Source organism: Pyrus communis, chromosome 5 (genome assembly GCF_041283825.1).
Source record: "Pyrus communis isolate YQ-2024b chromosome 5, ASM4128382v1, whole genome shotgun sequence".
Lineage (NCBI taxonomy): Eukaryota > Viridiplantae > Streptophyta > Magnoliopsida > Rosales > Rosaceae > Pyrus > Pyrus communis.
Window position 1 is genome coordinate 12,594,014 of NC_142569.1, and position 21,737 is coordinate 12,615,750.

At 36.8% G+C, this 21,737-nt stretch overlaps 2 protein-coding genes and 1 long non-coding RNA gene across 6 annotated transcripts; 1 reads left to right on the top strand and 2 right to left on the bottom strand.

Annotated features, from left to right (window-relative positions):
* Positions 1-242: 242 nt before the first annotated feature.
* On the bottom strand, positions 243-4,601 carry LOC137726017 (uncharacterized). Of its 2 annotated transcripts, XM_088694399.1 has the most exons (3): positions 4,468-4,601; positions 1,413-3,673; positions 243-476 (listed from the first exon to the last, which is right to left on the bottom strand). In XM_088694399.1, the coding sequence occupies exon 2, from the start codon at positions 3,636-3,638 to the stop codon at positions 1,419-1,421; it is 2,220 nt and encodes a 739-aa protein (XP_088550525.1). In that variant the 5' UTR covers positions 3,639-3,673; positions 4,468-4,601; the 3' UTR covers positions 243-476; positions 1,413-1,418. The 2 variants fall into 2 exon arrangements, with proteins under 2 accessions (XP_088550525.1, XP_068320974.2); XM_068464873.2 differs by lacking the exon at positions 243-476 and having other exon boundaries at positions 1,365-3,673.
* A 3,871-nt stretch (positions 4,602-8,472) lies between these two features.
* Positions 8,473-9,831, top strand: LOC148696784 (uncharacterized). The gene is made up of 3 exons (XR_015962729.1): positions 8,473-9,096; positions 9,271-9,411; positions 9,498-9,831. It is a non-coding gene; the product is annotated as an uncharacterized LOC148696784 (long non-coding RNA).
* Positions 9,832-10,162: 331 nt separating this feature from the next.
* Positions 10,163-12,537, bottom strand: LOC137726019 (uncharacterized). Of its 3 annotated transcripts, none has more exons than XM_088694406.1 (5): positions 12,266-12,537; positions 11,956-12,035; positions 11,493-11,590; positions 10,550-10,725; positions 10,163-10,438 (listed from the first exon to the last, which is right to left on the bottom strand). In XM_088694406.1, the coding sequence occupies exons 1-4, from the start codon at positions 12,456-12,458 to the stop codon at positions 10,587-10,589; spliced, it is 510 nt and encodes a 169-aa protein (XP_088550532.1). In that variant the 5' UTR covers positions 12,459-12,537; the 3' UTR covers positions 10,163-10,438; positions 10,550-10,586. The 3 variants fall into 3 exon arrangements, with proteins under 3 accessions (XP_088550532.1, XP_088550531.1, XP_068320975.1); XM_088694405.1 differs by having other exon boundaries at positions 10,163-10,456; XM_068464874.2 differs by having other exon boundaries at positions 10,163-10,463.
* Positions 12,538-21,737: the final 9,200 nt, after the last annotated feature.

Genomic DNA, 21,737 nt, shown 5'->3' on the forward strand with positions numbered 1-21,737 from the left:
ATGTGACATCCAACAGCAAGCTCTCTCTCTCTCTCTCTCTCTCTCTCTCTTTATTATATACATTATGAATGCACTGCACAATTAACGTCTACTCGTATCACCTAGCTTATTACCGTTTGAAACTTGAAATCTACTACAGAGAACAGTGTGCAAAATGTCAGTCAGAATCAATAATGATTGGTTTTAAGATATTGAGTTATGTCCTCCGTCATTAGTATCGTAACTTTGAGCATATGATCTCATGCATAAAAGAAACGTAACAGTACATAGATTAGGCACAAAAGAAGCTAACAATACATAGATTACATATTTGTCCAGCAATATATGTGAGTCACAACTCACGTAGAGAGACACAAAAACAACCTGCACATGCATTTGGTGGTATTGCTTTATTACATGGTTACTTCTTGAGAGGACGCACGACTCCAACTACCGTTGTCTGTTGTGAATGTTATGGTACGTTATACACTGAGAAACTAGAGAGAGAGAGAGAGAGAGATCAAAGAACAAGAGAGAGAAGGGAAATCTTTCTGTGTATTTTCATTAACCAACTCAATGTAACAGTACAACAATCTAACGCCGCTGTGAAATGTCCGGAGCCTTTGGGCGAGCTGTCTGCTGCTTTTATAAAATTAACTTTTTCCTTTCATTTTTGGGCAGAGGTTAACGCAGAGCTAGTTACAGTCCGATAATTCTTTTGGAGGTTTTCAGGCAGTTACGATAAAACTGGAATTATTTTCTGAACTTTGCATTTCTATTTTCCTGTATACGTAGAGAAACAAAGCCGTGATTCTCAGCAGCAACGCCTGCTGATGTACATTATACGTTCTGTGGCTAACTATTCCCCCCGGAGTCGTCAACATTGTGATCAAATGGGTGTTAATGTGGATTAAGAAAATGGGAAGTGGGCGCTGCTTTCTCCTTCTTCACTTGGTTTTATAAAGCGTTGTAGGGATGTTTGTGACATTCACCGACTTATTTAGCTTTATTTTCAGTAGTAGCAGTCACTGACTAATCCCAAATGACATGGTTTTTACATTCTTCGAAAATGTTCTCTAAAAAGCGCGACTAGACTACACGGCCACTAATTCTACCTCAAGGCAATGCTAGCAATTCGTTAATCAACTGGTTTTTTAAGACGGTGGAGACTTTTCTAAGCATGGTGATAAGTTTGCAAATGAAAAACCAGATGATTCAAGAATGTTTCGAGTTTGTTCACATCACTGGCCGTATAGTGCAATTAATTGCTAGCACGCGCTTGTTTTGGCATGGAGCACAATCTTTGGACATGCTCATTCTTGTTCTAAGTTTCATGAGTTTTTGCAGTCTTTTTAACAAGCGTTAATGTCTACAAGATTTGAGGCTTTTCAATAACATCCAAGTATTTTCATTCAAGTATTCAGGTTCAGTACCTCCGTTCACTTTCCCACGATGAGTTTTGCTCTCGCATGGCCCTCATTTATTTGGAACTGCTCTCCTATGCCAAAATGAGCCATCAATAACCAAACAAAAGTCACTAGCTCTCCACCTTTGCTCAGCAGTTGCGCATGGTCATTCGCTCGGCAATGAGTTGCGGTATAAGACAGAATTTCCACCCACACTTCACTCATCAGCTCCCATTTCCTGTCCTCCAATTTTCTCAACTCTTTGGCCAGAATACAAGCATCGAACAACACTGATTTACTTCTATCTCCTTTGACAGCAACAGGCTCAACATCTGTATTTACCTCCAGGAGTTTTTCGCAAGCTTCTTTCACTTGTCCAGATTCTAGATCCCTTCTGCTGAAGAATTTCTTGGCTTCTGCGCACGTGTCCCGGAATCTTATTTGTCCAATTCCTGTTATAGAAGACATCATAGAAGGCTGCATAACTAAGAGGTACAACATATAATCGGATATGGTCCTACTGTGTTCTTTACTTTTTTTAGTTTCATCACTAACTTCAGTCGCAGCTTCACCTTCAGTTTCGCTTTTGTTATCGTTGAAACACAACTCAGTAGCAATGTGCCACAGTAAAATGCTCTTGTCATATTCCACATCAACAACGTAAGATAGTAACTTAGTGATCACATTACTATCCCAATCGCTACCCTCGAGAACCCAATCACCTCTGGCCGCACCTATTTTCCTTGCAGTTTCAGGATCATCAGCGAGCATGGATTTACTTATCAACTGCTCAAAAATGAAAACCCATAACTCTTCAGCGAGCGGCTTTTTGGTCCTATATGTCAACTTATCATGAAGATCCTTGAGGCCAAATAAGGTGATGACTTTAATGTAGCCAATGCCAAAGCAGTCATACCATTTCGGGGACTTTTTCCGCTTCTCCTTGAGGGAATAATGTATCAAGTTGAATGTAGAGACAGATTCGTACCACCTCCGAAATAGGATTCGCCTAATCCACTCCAAACATTTCGTTGCTTTTGTTTTAGGGATTTGGCCGCCCTCATTTCTTGTTTTTGCCGTAGGCCACCCCCACGATCTCTTGAAATCGAGATACTTTCCAAAAATAGTTTTGGCTAGACCAGAATTTTGCCAAAACTTATTCAGAGCAGCAATGGTCCAATCTGAGAATGTAAGCATAACAGTAGCTATTGAATCCAAGCTTATGGCACCAAACAGCAAGGTATAGGTAATTCTAACATCAAACGAGTGCAAACCCTCTTTCTCTAATCTATAAAAGAAAACAAGGGCTACAACAATCGCGCTGAAGGAAACCACCCGGAGAATGTATGCTGGCTTAGTATGCACCACAGCAGCCTTGGTGAAGAGAGCTTCATACATAAAGTTGAGCTCGACTGCAATTAATTTAAATGCTTCTTTCGGTGTTCTTTCATGGAAGACTGCACGACTCTCATGGCGTTCATGGAAGCTGAAAATGAGATCCACAATTAGACCCTTGAAGATTTGATAGAAATAATGAGCATGTCTCACCACTACAATATCACTGTCCAGCTCATCTTTGCCTATCACGTAAGTCACCGTCCTAGATTCCATGCTGCGTTCTGCTGTGAGTTCTATATGAGTTGGAAGTTGGGAATTTTTTATCGAGGAGTACTCTTCCATAAGCTTTGCGTAATTCGGTCCGGGATCAGCTTTTTTCATCATGGCTTCCTTGAAATTATCCAAGCTTGCACTATACAAGGAGCGTGTGCGCTCAGCATACTTGATGATTCCAGCAAGAAAAAGGAGGCCGGTTGGGAGCCATAGTTTGTTTTTGGGGAAGGATCGAATGTAGACATACACAGCAGCTGCAACCTGGAATATGAGGCCAAGAAAGTGCCTGAGCCACAGAGTGTTATCTTCAAGCGCAAACGCAGTAATGGTGTCTGGACCGCCAAGGTGCAACAAAAGAAAGGGAGCCCAAAATGCCAAAAGATCACCAGGATAGTCGTCACCTGCATGGTCGCCTTGGCTGTTTGAGATTAATCCAATTGCAAAGTTAGCAGCCCAGTCAGCGAGCAAGTAAGATGACCAAACGATTAACATTATCCCCATGTTTGGCGTCCGCTTTCGCGCGGGTGCAAAAAGAATTAGAAGGGTCTGCAATGTGAGGCTTAAGAGGATAAAGCCCCTGAGGTTCCACTTGTCCCATAGCTTCTTGATGCTGTTAGGAATGGGGTCAACCGTACCGGCCATTTGGCTCCCTTTCCCTTTCCTTTTCTTTCAAATCACTGGAGAAGAGCAATTTCATAGTTAGATTCTACAAACCTCTGTAACTGAAACATGGTAGACAAAATGTCGGACTCTATACCCCTATTAGTGCAAAGATTTTAACAATATGTGTAGAGTAATTTTCATTTTTAACTCCAAAGACCTTCAACCTGCGCACCTTTCATGTATTGTCATCGGATTAAACACTAGGGAAATGATTTCATCAGCACCCGTGTTTAAAATTGTCACTTGATTCTCCTTCGCTTTATTCGATTCAAAGGCCAAAAATAAACAAGGATGCATGGTGCGGGAAAAATGGTGTGTTGAAACCATTTCCTTGAACACTTGTCGGTAGGTGATTAAATGTTCAATTGAGAAAGCACATACATAACAAAATCCTGTTATCCCTAAGGGGTGATTAGTAAGCAGTTGAATCAAAACAGCAAAAATGCTCAAGCTTTGTGAATTTGAGGAACCAGGAACCAGGCGGGGTTGAATAACTATATAACTATTTGAGGACCTCTTCTCTCCCTTTCTTGATGAAGAAATGACATCCTTGGTATTCTTTCTTGGATCCCAATTTTTCTGTTTTCGAAACTAATCAGTGGGAAGTCATTTGCATTTATTATTTTTAAAACTATAAATTATTTTCAAATGAATACCAAACAACCTCAAAGTTATTCACTAAATTGGCCTTCTTTTCGTCACATAATATATAGAGGGAAGCGTGGCTTTTCAAAAAATAAGATTTTATGAAGCAGACAATGAAGAGAAAGCAGGAAATGAAGATGAAAGAAGAAGGTTAGAGGAAAACCTGATGTGTTTCGAGCTGTGCGGGAGGTTGCCTGAAGCTTACTGAATTTCCTGTCTCAAGTCTGAACCTTGTCATCAACCATACTGGGAGTCAAGTCAACTGTGAAGTCTCATAAAGATGGATGGAAACTGAATTATTAGCTGGGGAAGAAAAAAAAGCTTTTTTCAATTCATACCATCACACATACTTATATGATTGTGCCATAAGATAAATTAAAAATATTCTATGTTATTTGAGTTAGAGATACTTTTTAACAAGGGAGTTTTAACGAAAAATCCGGGGTACTTTTCACTTTAACGAAAAACCACATTTTTACACTAAAAAATCAAATCTGGTACTATTCATTTTACCTTTTATTTTGTCTTTATCATTAAAACTTAAAGTTTTCAAGCCCTTTCATTAGTTTTTCTTTTTAACAATGCTTCTACCTCTTTCAATAAATGAAGATAAAAAATATGTACATGATTGTATCATAGATATTGTGAATGCAAAAAAAGAAGGATTATTAAAACTAATGAGCGTGCATTTGACAACCATTGGAACTTAATCAAATAAACACATATAATGCGCTACTAGGACCATAAAAATGTGTATTCAAAAGAAGGCTTATTTGGTGCGATGGTTACAAAATGTTGACAATCCGCATTTTTGTAGAATTATGCGGATTGTCATAGTTTTTATTATAACTTGGATTGCCATGGTAAAGAGATCGCTTGTACGGGCTCTAAAACATATTGAATCCAGCGGATCCCCACAAAAGGAATGCGTCCTAGCTGCATGAAAACTGCTTCTTCGGAGATGGTCTAGGAATCTCTGATAGCACCAAAAGTTATCATGCCCTGATCATGACATACGTCTAGGATCGACACATGACGATGGACTGTAGGGGTGAAGGAAATACAACTCCTCTCCTACACGTATGGTCAGTGTACAATATTGGTTTATTTTTTTTTCTTTAAATGAAAATAGAAAGTATTTTTAAAATGAGAATAGAAAGTATATAAAGCATCTGGTAATTCCGTGGGTGGTTAATTAAGTTACCGCAAGAATACGTGTATTCGATGTGACATCCAACAGAAAACTCTCTCTCGCGCTCTCTCTGTCTCTCTCTCTCTCTACAACCCTAGTGTTTTGCTTCTATCCTCGAGATCCCTACACGGCCTCCAATGGACGAATCAGATCATCAAATGATTCAAATTTCAAACCGCGACGTACAATCGGAGGAGGAAATCTCGGAGTCCTGCCTCTGCTGCGTTTGACACGTCCCGATCCCACTGTCCAAAGGAGATCAAGATCGCCACGTGTTGGCTGATACTCAAAGAGTGACGCAAGCCATCCTATCATGCTTATGCTAGGAACATCCAATCATGCATGCAACTTTGAGCTGAATATATTTTAAAAAATCATGAAATATGAGAATGCATGAACATATTCAGAACATACTACTGATTAAGATTACAAGAGCAAGGAATGTTATTTAAAAGTGCGATTACAAAAAAAGTGGTCCTACATAGAGGGGAGAACTCAGAGCTACCAAGAATGCATGATGCCAAAATTGTACATATCAATTCTAAGTTCTGAAGAGAGCTCAAAATAAAAGTGAATGGACCAAAGTTTATAACATAAAAGTAAAACCCCCATTTTTGAAAAACTGATCTACTGAATTTTGATATATCCACGTCAGACTTATTACATTACGTCATTTGCATGGTATCCCTCTCTCTGTGACTTTCATTTTTCATATTACAAATTAATCCAAAAGTTTTCAATATCAATTTCGGTAAAAAAATCATAATCCGTCTATCAGTTCTCTCTTCCCATTTTTCCCAATCTCAACTTTATATCTTTCCTTTTTTCCTCAAATCAGCAGAAAAATTGAAGGAAATAAATGTATACCATAACAGAAATTAAGCAAAAAGCAAATGGAGTTGGAAAGTTTCTTTTGGGTTTATTGGTTTAATTAGGGTTTACTGGTTTAGGAATAAGGTGAACTGAAAAAATAGGACAAGGAGGAAGACGATCTGAAAAGGTGGAATAAATGGAAAGAGTTCCAGATAATTCAAAGTGATAAAATTATGGGATTATTCATTACTGTTTGGATTTCAAAACGTGGACGTGATTTGAATCTAATGGTGGTCATGATTGTTCATGAGTTTATGAGATTCTAGGTTTATGAATATGTTGATATGAAGAACAAAAGAGGGAAAGTCGTGGAAGAGAACAAACATGAAGGAGAGATGTGATACAGTGCAAACGGTGTGATAAAATAATTCTGACGTGGATTGATGCAAACTCCTAAAGTAATACAATAGTTAAGATTTAGTAATTAAAAATAAAATTTATGTAGATTATCTTAATTTATTTTTATAAACATTCAATTCCAATAAGTAATTAAAAATCGTACAAATACATAGGTATTTATAAAGTTTCACGCGAAATTTAATTTAAATAATTTTAGATGCTATTTAATTTTGGGCCGTCAAATCTTTTTTTTTACCATTAGATTTGATCTTATTTAATCATAACCGTTATGTTATAAGGTTAATAAAAAAAATAAAAAAAATAAAAAAAAAGGATTTGAAATATAACAGTTTGGTGAGTCCAAAATTATTTAAGCCACGCTTAATTTAGGGAGAATTTAGTCAAGATATGTATTTCTTCCCATGAATTATTTTAGCCCAATAATTAGAAGTGATTTGAGAGATTTTAAAATTTATATTTTAAATTTTATCCCATGAATTAGAGATGGTCTTATATTTGAAGCTTATATCGATCTACCACTTGCTAAGAAAGTGGGTCTTGTAGTAGGTTAGCTTTTTCCCCTTTTTCTTTTGCTTCCACTACTCCTTGTCTTCCAATATGGATAAATCACTTCTCCTTTCATCATTTGGTCCACAATCACTGCATGTTATTGTTCAAAGTAGGCGAGTTTTTCCTCCTTTTATTTTGCATTTAGTGGACAGCTGCTAAAGTTTCCTCATAACATACTTCTATGTTTTGATCACTAAGAACGCATCATTAAATAGATTATCACCAAATTTGGATATGTTACTTTAGACACAATTTAGAGCAACTTTCACGAAGAAGTCGTTTTTATTTGAGCACTTTAAGTTGATGTTTTGAGCTCCACAATCTGACCAAGGGCAGAACTCGAAATTTTATTTATTTAATTTTTTTTTTTATGGGTGGGGTAGCTAAAAAAATTATGCTAAAATCAAATGATTTTTTTTTTTTTGCTACATATGTATTATATGCAAAAAATTAAGTTTAACTTCCATTTGTATAGTTAAAGTTTGCTTGGCATGAACAAAATAAGTTTCCCAATTGCAAAAATTACAATGAATCATCAAATTTCACATATATTTAGATGCAAACACAAGAAGAAGATAGAAAACTTGATATATCAATTACAACCACACAACATATATTTAGATGAAAAATGAAAACTTGATATATCCAAAAGTTATACGATTAAAACATCGTCCTCAATCTCAGGGGCACTCTGACATGGTAAACTACATTTGTTGGCATGCAAATGGAGAATATCTGGCATCTGTCAGTCAGAACTTGGTGAAGATTTGGTCGTTATCTTCGGGAGAGTGTATTCAGGAGCTCAGCTCTGACGGCAACCAGTTTCATTCGTGTGTCTTTCACCCAAGTTATTCAACTCTCTTGATCGTCGGAGGAATCTCGGTAATTTCTTAACCTCTTCTAGACTTCTAGCAATAGCTTCATAAACAAATAAAGTAGCAGATGATGATATTCATAGTAACTGCGTTGACCATGGTAACCTATGGTTAATAAGTTATTGAGTAAAAGGGTAATTATTGCTAATAGTCGCCTTCATGGTTGTGAGCTAGTTTTTGGAGCTGTGGAACATGGCCATGGCTGAGAACAAGACCATGACAGTTGCGGCACACAAGAATATAATCTTGGCTCTGGCTCAGTCACCTTATACTGGAATGGTTGCATCGGCAAGTCATGACAGTTCCGTCAAGTTATGGAAGTAAAGTCGCTTAAAATACTCCGAGAGCGCTTTGGTGTGGAAATCTGGAGGGGAGACTGACATGCAGATATAGAGTTGAATGTGCAGTGTTTTAGTATTTCTAGTAAATAGCTTTATATGCAGGGTTTTCCAACAACCGCATAAGGTAATTAGATGATCCTAGTTAAACCCCTTGACAAATGATGTAGAATAAGTTTCTTTTCTTATCGATGGGTTTAACTCTTCTGTCTTAATATAATCTATTAATTTTAGTGTCTAATATAATTTTTAATTTTAGTTTATATGTTGTTAAACAATTGCCACAACGATGATATGATGCTACAATCTTATGCCTTTTGAATTAGGACCCAATGAACGTAATTTTGGATAAGATGATCAACATCTATTGATGTTTTTTTCCGCTGAAAACCAGAAAAAAGGAAACAACACTCTTCCTGTGGACCTCCAACAGCACCAGCACAGGAAGCACTGTTGGCCCTTCACCCAGTTCACCAGCATCAACTCGCACGCCTGGTGATGGAATTATGACAGCCAATAGTACGCAGCATGTTAACAGAATGCCAAAAAGCTTGATGATGTATGGTTTAGAAGGAACAGGACTGGCTGCATCTTTGAATTTACTGGTATGCTGAGTTGCTGTCAGTAAACATTGCCAAAAGCTTGGTTCTATTGTTGAGGAATCACGATTATGAATGAGTTTTGAGTACCAAATTTTATTGTTATCTTATGGATGCTGAAACGGAGAAGGTAGAAAAGCCAGAGCGACTCTTCTTCTAACAGAATCGTTTTCTGTACAGGATGACATTGAACAATTTGGAGATGTTGGTTCTTTAGAAGATAATGTGGAATCATTTTTGTCAGATGATGGGGGAGCAGGAGGGATCTGTATGTGACATTAAAGCAGAGTCCTAAACAGCGCCATAAAGATTCTTCTGAAGGTAACTTGAAGGTTTACACATTGTATTCAGAGAGTTGCTTCAGTTTCTTCACTGTACCTAAGCTGTGGCCGCACCGTCCAACTCAGGTTTTTACAATTGTGAAGTTGGCTCCAGTTTCTTCACTTCTCTTCTGATGGGAAGTTGCTGGCTAGTTCTGGACATGACAAAAAGGCATCAATTTTGAAGAAGCACTTACATGGAAAGGAAGCCCCTGAGGAGAGGATTAAACTTCTCTCTTGGGTCAAGGACCAATTCAGCTAAATTTGGTATTAAAAAAAATGGCAAAAACTGCCCGGAAAAGGTCACCTTTGGAGAGGTCAATCTCCTAGGATATTGAATTTCAACGTCTGGGTCTTGTAGTAAAAGAAATAGGGCATCAATACGAACTCGTAACTTCTAACCTCGTGTGATTCGTTACCATATGAGACACTTATGAAGAATTTAAGATTGAAAAGAAGGAAATGAGAGGGAGAAACGAGAGGGAAAAATAAAACGGATTGGACTAAAATTGTTAGGGATAACATCAACCTGAGTCAATTATTTTGGTTGGGCTAGTCTAATTGGGCTTGTTTGATGTTGTATTTTATTCTAACCGTTAAATAAGTTATTAATGTGTTTTTGGTTAAAATTCTAAATTTTAAAGTTATCTTCATTAATTTTATTAAATAGGAACTATCTTGTTCTTTGGTTTTTCCTTCTTGTATGCGAAAGAGTTCTAGGACAGTGCAGTCCAAATCCAACCCAACATAGCTTAGGTAACCGAAAGTTGAGGCCCATTTTGATAGTATCTTTCTAGTGCTCGAGTTGTTCATCGACAGTGTTCAAGTGAATTGTTAACAACTCAGTCTAAATTTCGACATACGAAGTGAAATTCCCAAAAAAATTCAGATGAATGGAGTTTGGATCGTAACGTGACGAGATTTTTCAACGTACTTGTTTGACTAACTATGAAGGTTCCTGCTCCAATCCCCCGTTCCAGTCCCGATGCTGGATCACAGGGTCCAGATCTTCACAACGCCCCTTCAATCTGCCACGAAGTCGACTACTGCAAGCTTAAATACAGACAGTACAGAAATTAGCGTTAACAAGTCACTAGTCCATCAGCCCAAGGACTGAATGGAATGGATAAGATTCCTACCGCTAAAGAGAAATGCAGTAATGCAATTTATGTGATGCTATGGCGTTGGAGGAGCTAATTTTGCTCCCTGCTTTGCTTCCGACATTTCGACTTCACATGCACTGGTATTTGTAGATTTTTCATTCTCCACTGCCATTTCCTTGATCCTCGCTTGTTGTATGGCACGCAGCTCGTATCTGATGATCAAATCAAGAAATCACGTTTAATGAATGTTCGCATGTGCAGATACTAAACATGATCTAGGGCAAGCAAAACATCGCATAGTTCAAAAGAGTAACGACGCAGATGTCTTGACAGAGTATGGTGATAGTCACTTGGACTCGTATCATCATATGCACCTGTATTTATAGCTTGAATCTGTAAATTTGAAAATGTGTAGTGATGGTCACATTTAACAGTTCTGATTTTAACATGACTCTTTAGCTGTAAGCATCATCCTGTTGTGGACAAGCTTTAAGGGATCGAGAGAAGCTTCAGGTGCAAGCGTGATCGCAGCAGTTCAACATTGTTGACATCTGCTATAAACTTATAAGCCTTACCATGTCAGACTAAATCAAGAACTTGGTGCTATCTGATTCAAATGGAGTACATATGTATTTCTGTGCAGTCTAAGCCTATGTGTTTGACCAAACCAATTCCAACTGAAAGTTGAGTATTCAAGTTCATTGAGATGAATGGATCGTGTTTATTTGATTCGTTTTTCCAAACCAGTCTTCACTGGCCCTATAATATGAAGAGACTACGAGTCTAGAGCTCCATCAGGAGCAATCAGTATGTTCCAAACACTAACAAGATAATCGGCTCAAAATATTCAAACTAAACCACCTAGACGAATACTCCTAAATCCCATCAACAACTAATCAATCATTCAGGAGTTCGGACTATGATATCAGATAACATTGGTGTGAAATGATAGAAAATCCGAAACTTGTAAAATACTTACTCCGCCACGTGTTTCTTGACAAGCATAAAGTACACTCTCCAAAATTGACGTTCCTTCAAGTAGCGGGGGCATAGCTTATATCTCAAATGTGAAAGTTCCTGAAAATATGAAAGATCCAATTCATAAAAATGCTCTTAAAGGGCTGTATAATGCAGTGCAGCTCCAAAGTTATAACTAATAAGAAATCTAGATATGGGGCCTGGAACACCCAGGGTAATCGAACTTCCCGAGCTCCTAGGACTACAACCATCTCTTATTTGTACTACAAATTCAACACAACTAAAGGCACTAACCATTATAAAAGCAATTACAAATTGCTAGAGAACATTCCTAAAAGGCTAAGGAGCAACATTCTACAATTGTTGATTTAAATTTACATGCTTTACTAAACGAACTTTAGAACTGTGAATTTGACATCAATTACAAAAAATATTAAACATAAACAATGAGCTAGAATTCAAACCTTAACTCTTGAGAGCACAATGGTGGCATGCCTTTCCTGCCATCCAGACAGATCTTCATCTTCTTCAGCTCCCTCATCGTCTGCACCGCAACGAATCAATGCAAATTAACTCCATTAACAAGAAAAGAAAGAACCCATTGCAGTCCTTATCCACACAAGGAAAAACCCAGCTCATAAATTTTCATTATTTACCCAAAATCAAATTAACCGAAGGAAAAACCCCATTATCAAGCTAAAATAATTACTGTTCCAAAACACCAAAAGAAACAATTAAAATTAAAATTAATTCAGAAAGCTGTTATCTTTGTACCTGGAAGTGGGAAATTCCTGAAAGTGTCCAAAGTGAAGGACTTGACAAGATCGACTAACCGCTCCGTGACTCCCAGCTGCTCTTCTTCCCTTTCGTTTTGCTGGGGAAGGAGGGTTTGCTCTGAGGGATCTGGGTTACTGGTCTTTTCACTATTCTTCAAGAGTTTGCGTCTGAACCACGAAGATAAATCCATTGGCAATGCCAGAGTGCATGGTAGTGAACACACAGATGTTGAACATCAATATTTTTTTTTTTTGGCTCTTTAGATATAAATCCTTAAAACTCTTATTTCTTATCTAAAAACTCACTTAATTATAAACATTTAAATAAAATTCAAATTTAAAAGTGATTGTCACGTAGGAAAGTAATCGACCTATTAATACAAATTATGTACAACTTGTACCACAATATTCAAAATAAATCAATAAATATTATTACTCACCTTAATTACAATGAACAAATAATTTAGAGATTGTTATTGACATTCAAAAATTCTCATTCTACACTCCAAACTTTCTATATTTAAAAAGAGAAATACATTTGTAAAGAGTGTAGAATAAATTTTTTGTAGTCTTAATAATACTTTCCATAATTTATTGCATATTATTACCCCAATCACACACATATATATATACATATATACGTTCAAATGTATACAGAACTACCATAAGCTCAATATATATATATATAGTTTACCTATATATATAATACTACTATACGTTCGTATATACATATATATATATATATATGTATGTATGTATGTATGTATGTATGTATGCATAGTACTACATATATAATAGTAATTAATCTACATATATGTAAATTTATGATGAGCAAATAACATATATTTTTTAGGTATTTTATTTTGTATGCATCATCATATACATTGAGCACATTTTATTATTATATGTACAAAATAATACGTAAAATAATATTAAATAATATTAAATAAATTTTTTATTTATTTATTTTTTTTTTTATGTAGGTACATTATTTTGCATACATTGCATTTGCTTTATTATGTAGGTTAATTATTTTGCATGTATTTTACATAGGGGTGTGATATCTACACACCCTTGTTTACTTCTCACACACCCTTCTAAATTTTTGGCTACCGGATCAGATGAATTAAAGAATATCAAAGGAAAAAAATTAACAAGGGGTATGTGAGAAGCAAAAAAAAAAAAAACAAATGTGTGAATAGCACATCCGTTTTACATAAAATGGGGAAATTATTTTGCTTTTTTTTAAGCTATCTAACAATTTAAAATTCGAATTGTAGGTGCACCGAATCAAATAACATTTTTTGTTGGTAAACTATTTTGCATTAATTTTTACACATACCATGCATTTTTTTGGTTATATATATGTTGACACACCCCGATCGAGATCAGGGCATGCTGGCCGTCACGTGGAAGTGACGTAACCATGTGCACAGTGCGGAAGCTAATAAAATAATAATATAAATAGTACGAATAAATAAAAACTAGCTTTACACAAAGTAATATCGAACGAGTGCAAGCGTAAGTGTGAACACTAAGTTCAGAGCATGAAAGCCTAATGCAGTCCGGGAGAAAACTGTTGGAAATGTGCTCTAAAACCAATCATATGATGATACTTTATGGACATTTCACATGTTAAACTAATCTAGTTTAATGTAAAGGGCAAAGATTATTGTTTGAGCCGTCTCATATAAATGTTATATGCTTAAACGATAAGTCCAAGGAATATGTGATTGGAAGAATGCGATCTAAAAGAAGTTAGATTCATGAGACCATTCTTTCGTTGACACATCCTAAACGTTCCTGATCATAGGATTGTCAATTGGGCATTGACAGTCCGTTAAGATCAGTACGTGCTATGTCTTCTCTCAGGGAGAGTGACTAGTCTCGAGTCATTGATGTGTGTGACATCAAGACAAGTACGTAGGTGCTCAATAGAGAATGAGTTCACTGAACACGATCAACGAAGAGTTCTCATATTCATGTCACATGAGAACTCATGGTTGGGATAATGCAAATTAGTCTTTTGACCTGAGGCATCACAGTTGTCTTGTGGTTAGGTCCTTAATCTTTGATTATGTCAAAGTCACTCCATCAGGAGGGTGTCCATGGCATCGTTGGGGTTAAGCCACTTAGCCATGGAGGCAAGTGAATGCGCAACAAGGGATCTCTAACCTTCAAACTGTTTGAGGGAGAATACTCTATGATATGATTAAGAATCTTTGGCCAAAGTATGAATGAGATTTAGGAATGTGTTCCAAATCACATTCAAGGTAATCATATAAGCACAAGACTCACATTGGATAGTAGACATGAATAAACTATCAAACCAAACAATGTGGTCAAGAGTATTGTATTAGAGAAAGACCGTATTGCATTTGTAATCCTAAAACTGAATAGGTTCTCCACCTCTTCTGATTAGCTTGGGTAACCATGACATGCTGCTAGGCGTCAACCATGGTTTGTGGAAGCCCTAAAAGTGTATTATCACTAACGGGAGAATTGAAAGTAAGTTTCAATTCACAATCGATTAGAAAGAGTTTTAATCGCCCACTGCCTCGCTAAAAGGAACCTAATGGATCGTTCACCGAGTAAGGTAAAGTTTGAAGAAACAACGGAGATGAGTAAGAATAATTAAATGGTTTAATTATTTATCTAAGGCTAGGATTAATTAATATGTTAATTAATCAAACGAATAAGTTCGTTAAAGACCTCGGGTTAGTTTTGGGCCGCAAGGCCCAATGGGATTTGAATGTCAAGCCCATTAACTCAAGTTATATGACAACTTGAATAAACAAAGGGCTTGAAAGCCCAATAAACCCTATAGGCTTGCCATGTTAAAAGAATAGGGCTTTTGGTCCATTAGGTCACTTATTTGAAGGGACTATATAAAGGACTTTATAGCCTAAAATTTACTAATGGTAATTTTTGGGGAAAGGATGAGAACACAAGCTCTCCTTTCTCTCTAAAATTTAGGCCACCTTGGAGGGATCATCTAGCAATCAAACTCCTCCAAGGTCACTCATTTCTTCTTCATTATGCCTTGGTGATGAATCATTAGAGGTTCTCAATTTTGGGAACTTGGAGAAACCTTTTCATCCATCCAAATCCATGGATCTAAGATGCAAGGAATGAAGGCCCTCTCTTTGGGTGATTAGCCTTTGCTTATGCAAAGAGGAATCTACAAAGGTATTGATTTCTCAACTCACTTTGTTTTGAGTTGAGTCTTGGTTCACCTATCTACTAGGCTTTGAATTTCATGGGTAAATGTTTTGTTTTAAGTGCATACAAGCATGATTCCGCCTTTAATTGTTAATTGCATGCTATTGATGTTGCTTAAATGAACATGTTTTTCACAAATAATCCTTCAAAAACGACACAACAAAAACACACCCGAAGGTGGTCCTACACTGGTGATCGTCTGTCAGATATGCCGGGGAAATCCTCAGGGAAGCCACCAAACGTGCTAGCCAACTAAAACCTGGAGGGGCGCAAAACAAAAGCGTGAGTGGGCAAAAACAAATCTTTTCGAAAACCATTTAATAAATAAGTTCTAACCCCTCGCCGTAAAACCTGTATACTTCCCAGAAAATATAATATACATATATATCAATCATACTCGGAAAGTGTGCTATGCCAAAACCTCAAAGTAAAATGCAAGTGCTCAGGTAATATCACATCAATGCCCTAAAAGCTGTCAGCCGGAGTCACCTAACGTGACTTGTACAGTTGAATCTAGAGCTCAAGTCTCATTCTCACTAACTAAACCTGCACACGAGTCGGAACCACCTAAAGTGGTCTGTACGACAAGCCTGGGTGTAATATAAGTACGCTCAAGTGCTACGATCACGTGAAGGCTGGGCGAATAATCACGGGTCACCTACGAGTCGGAACCACCTAAAGTGGTTTGTACGACAGGATTGTGCACCTAACTTGGATCCAAGATGAGCGTGTGGTGCGGGAGGTGAACATCACGTGAAGGACTGTGCCCAACTCTGGGCGGAAGCATTGACACCGGGGGTGCAGGTTATGAGCTCTCTATACATCTCAAATCACTATTGAAAGTAAACATACATCATACTCACCTGGCACTTACCTGTGCGTCCGCAGCACCAAACATATATATATATATATATATATATATATATGCAACTAAAATGCATAAACAAACGGCAACACAATGCATGGCATATAAAGGAATAAACGTTTCAAATCAATTTCTGGGAAAAACATAAGTATATAGGTATATACGAAAAACCAAAAGCCCACTCACTGGTATGTGGAAGGGTTGTAACCCCCTACCTCGAGTGACCATGCTCATCCTCTGGATAGGTATCACCTATATGCGAAACAACTATAAAAACGTTAATTTTAAAGCACATAACCAACCTTAAGAAATAACTTCTCAAATAATGCTCAAATGGGGTGTATGAATACACCAACGTGATCTACTCAACCTCAGGAACATCCCCATATTTTTAGAAAAATTTTTCACCGTCGCACGCCGGCGCCAAGGCATGGCCACACGCGCCGGCCACGCGCAGGCACGTGCCTGGCACGCTGACGGCGTCAGTTAACGCCGTCAGGAATATTCCGTTAACTTTAACGGATTTCGTCAACGGCATTAGGAATATTCCGTCGTTTTCTCCGGCGAGGCTCCAGCGCTGTCGCCGGCGCCGGAAAATCAGGAAAACTTCAAATCGTCCTATCTTCTTCGTTTTTCAACCAAATTTCACAAAATTGGTACCAAAATGAAGCTTCCAACGAGAGAAACAAAATTATACCACTTTCAAGTGCTAAAATCCACGAAATCTCGCCAGGAAAATACCCCCAACTCCGGCCAACCTCGAAACTCACGATCTCGACGTCCAAAACCTTCAAACGAACCACCCCGAGCCTCCTAAGGACCTCACCAAGCTTCCTACAAGCTTAAAATTCCCAAAAACATAAGAATTTACGTGTGCATGAACAGTGCCAAAAATCGGGTATCTCGAGTTCGACGTGAAAACGAAGGTATTCTTACCTGAAATGGGTATGGTTGCACTTCTACGGACCTCACGAGCATGGATATGTACTTTGTTTCTTCGATTTGTGAAGATTTGGGTGGTTTCTAGGTATGTCCGTACAAATGGAGGGGAAAATGGGAAGGGAAATGGCACGGGACAGGTGCAGGGACAGGGAAGGGTGAGGGAAAATATGGGAGAGTGTGTGTGTGGTCCACAACCAACCACAACAAGCTCAAAACAACCATACAACGTAAAAATCACACTAGGGGCAAAATCGTCTTTTCAAGCGTATGTTTTAAAATTTTCGGAACGGGCTGTCACATATGTTACCTACATTTATATGTAAAATATAATTTGTTGACTTAACTAAGCATGTATTATTATGTATATATTAGGCATGTTTTGTTGTTATTATGTATTAGGAAATAAATTTATTACTTTTTATTGTCGTAAAATCATTAATTCTCCATTACAATTTGTATGGAACTAATTGTGTACATCAAACATTCAAATATGGGTGTTTTGGGCATCAAAATTTTTTAAATGTGTAAAGTCAAATATAATTAATGAAATTGCTGATATAGAATCTAGTCAATGAGTTTTATTTGAGTAAAAAACTTATGACGTGTTTTCTATGAAAAAAATTAAATTTTAAGGGCTAAATCATATTTTCAGTTTTTTTTTTTTTTTTTTTTATTTTTTTGTGTTTTTTTGTGTAGAGAGAAGTCCGTGATCTAATGCTTTATGGTTTATCGTAACGATTTGCTGCGGACAAGTCACTGGATTTGACATGCAGTACGGGCTTAACTTTGATGATATTATTAACGGGCTAGTGAGTAGTGAGTTTTAGATCACTTTTCCTTTTTTTTTTTAATTTCTTTTTATACATACGATATTATTACATTAGGAGGTAGAAGAGTGAGTTAAGTTTTACAATAGACTAATTATATTAATTTAGTTCGAGAATAGAATTTAAGACTTCTCATTTGCAAATGAAGATGAGTACTAATAGACTGTAGTACTAAGTGGCTTCAGATCGCATCATATTTCAACAATGATTTTACCGATTATACTTTTGTCAAGTTCACCTCACATTATATTTCAACGATTTAACCATCTATCGATTTTTCTTCAAAGATCATATCAACAAAAAATTGTCATATTGAAAACTACATGTTTGTTGATTAAATGTTGATCATTTAGTGTTCCTTTGAAGCATCATATTTGTCTATTTTCTTCAGTATAACTTGATGTCTTAATACTTTTGAATTTATCTTTTTAATATATATATATATATATATATATATATTTGTTTTTGTAAAAATGAGCTATACATAATTATTTTTAATATAAACAATTTGAATAGTTGAGAAAAAGGACGAAGTGAGCTCAACAGTGTTCTTCAAATAAGGCTATTTAAGGACCTAGAAGGGTGATTAACGGGGATTTTAAATGAGAGACAAACAAGGATGGGTTTCTTCTTTGCCGTTTACGCCCTTCTTGGTTTCGGATATAAACATGTAATAGAGAGAAAGAATCATACTCCGAGACTTTTAGCGCAGAAGGCAAATGTCTTGACTAATTGAACTACAAACCGTTTGATACTGTAACATTATTATGCATGCTTTATACTTTTATATCAACGAGAATTGATTTCGTCTGGAATTTATAAATATTGCCGCTCGAACCTCTCTACAAAGTAATATTTGAAGACATTTTGTCACATCCCGGCCTGGGCGGGACCACTTCTCAGGCCCGACTCCACCGTAGCACGATATTGTCCGCTTTGGGCCCTCAGCACACCTTCACGGTTTTGTTTCTGAGAACTTCCCCGTGGGTAATTGTCACATCCTGGCCCGGGCGGGACCACTTCCAGGGCCCGACTCCACCGTAGCACGATATTGTGTTTTGGGCCCCCAACACACCCTCACGGTTTTGTTTCTGGAAACTCACACGAGAACTTTCCAGTGGGTCACCCATCATGGGAATGCTCTCGCGCTACTCGCTTAACTTCGGAGTTCCGATGGAACTCGAAGCCAGTGAGCTCCCAAAAGACCTCGTGCAGCCGTGTTAGGTAAAGATGTGAATAAACATATAAGGATCATTCCCCTGGGCGATGTGGGATCTCACACATTTTCTGTCAATCCATGTGTAGCAAAAAAAACATGGGTATCTACATCTAGCCCAAAAAGTAGTGGGTCCCACTAAAAAAGTAGATATCTATGTGAGCCAAAATTTTCTAATCTTCTCCCAATTGCAAATACACTCATAGCATCCCCAAATGAGATATCAAAATCCTAGGTGGAATGCCACTGTACATATTCGACATCAAAAGTCTCTTTAACCGAAATGTTATTTGCTGACTGGATTTGAAGGCTTAGTAATTTGATGTCAATTTTTTTTTAATTCATTTTAATAGTGGGTCCCTTTTTCCACTAACATTTCAACCAATAAAAATTTTGTTTCAACAATTTTTTAATAATTACAATCATTTAAAGCTCTATTTAAATAATAAAATAAATTTGACAATTCAGTTGGAGAATACAAAATTTGACATAAGGCTTCAGATTACCACGTTAGCCATCAATTGTAATTTGACATTTCCTTTGGAGATGGTCTCATACTCTTAGAGACCTAAACAGAAAACATAAACAAACAACATACCTAAATTGGAAGGGCATTACAGTTTAGTTATAAGATGAAATCTTATCTTATCCGACTTCAGAGAAACAAACCAACAAATAAAATTTAGATTAGAAAACTAATCCAACAGTTCATAAGTGATGAACTCTAACTTTGTCAGAATTTACATTTTTTTTAGATTGAAATGTTCATAAATTCTTTTTGAGATAACATGTCCAAGAATCAACTTAAGAAAAAGTTAATACAAAGAAAAATTTGTCACATAATCAAATTATTACATAAATAAATATATGCAGGCCCATATAGAGCCCGAAAGTAAGTAGTTCGTCATTGTGAGAGATTCTTTTATAGAGCCCCAAAGATTCCTCAGAACTCTAAAATGGGCTATATCCACTATTTTCCAGCCTCATATAGAGCCCCTCACTAGAGATGCACTTAGTGAGAGGTCTTAAATTCAATTCTCACCAAAGGCTAATTTGAACTACATTAGGTCATCCCCAACCGAAGGGTCTAGAGGGCCGAAAATAGCCCGAAAACCGTCTCCAACCTAGGGCTAGGCCAAAGGGCTCGTGGAATCTGAAGGGCCAAAGGGCTGGCTGCAGCCAGCGTGGGGCTAGCCAGAAAATAGAGCAATCTTGTCGGTTATAACCAACATGAATATATTTATAATAAAAATATAACCGACAGGATTGCTTAAAAAAATTTGAATACAACAGCTAGTCAGCTAGCCGTTGTATTCAAATTTTTTTTTTTTTTGGGGCCATTTTTTTTTTTAATTCTTAAAAATTCTAATATTTTTTTTTCCTATAAATACCTAAACCATTCATTAAATTTAAGTTCTAATTTTTTTGGTTTTTTGGGCCAATTACCATTGTAGTTTTTAAATTTAAGTTGTTGTTGGATTTGAATTTAAGTTGTTGTAATTTTTAAATTTAAATAATAAATTATGTTTGGCCCTATGGCCCTTTGACACTCGCTTGGAGACCCTTTTTTGTGACAGGGCAAAAACGAGCCCTATGGCCATTTGGTCATCGGTTGGAGACGGAGACAAATATGACCCTGTACTGTTCATTAAAATATTAATATCTTGGAGGTCCAGATGGCTAAAATGAGCCATCTGGCCAGCCTTCGATTGGAGATGACCTTATTGATAGTCCATTGTGAGGTTAAGGCCACCCCATCTCCTTAGTGTAGATAATATCGTTGTTAAAAAGGAAAAAATTGAGTGTTTCATTTGTGAGGTTAAGCCATTACATTTTAATTTAATATTCGTAACTCAATCAATTTTTATTTAAATAATTTTTGTAATTCTAATGTCCTACCGGCCATCATGTGCACCAAATGATCTACACTTCTGTTTTCTCCTTCTTAACCTTTTTTTTTTTTTAGAGTAAATTGTAGCTATGGTCCCTTAACTTTAATTCAGTTGGAGCAATGGTCCCTCAACTTTAATTCAACTAGAGAAATGGTCCCTTAACTCTAACCCAATTGTAGCAATGGTCCTTCTAACATAACTCGTTTTGACAAAAAATTTGACGTAGTTGACGAAAATGACCATAATTACACACTTTGATGAGTTGAGAGACCCTAATTGTATAAATGGTCGTTCTAACATAACTTATTTTGACAAAATTTTGACGAAATTGATGAAAAGGACTATAGCTATACATTTTGATAAATTGAGGGACCAATGGTAATGGATTTTTAGTTGAGGGACCATTGCTACAATTTACTCTTTTTTTTATGTAAGTTTTGTAGTCCTTATTATTCTTTGATTTATTCAATCCTAATGCTATAAAAAGATAGAGGAGTGTAGAGGAA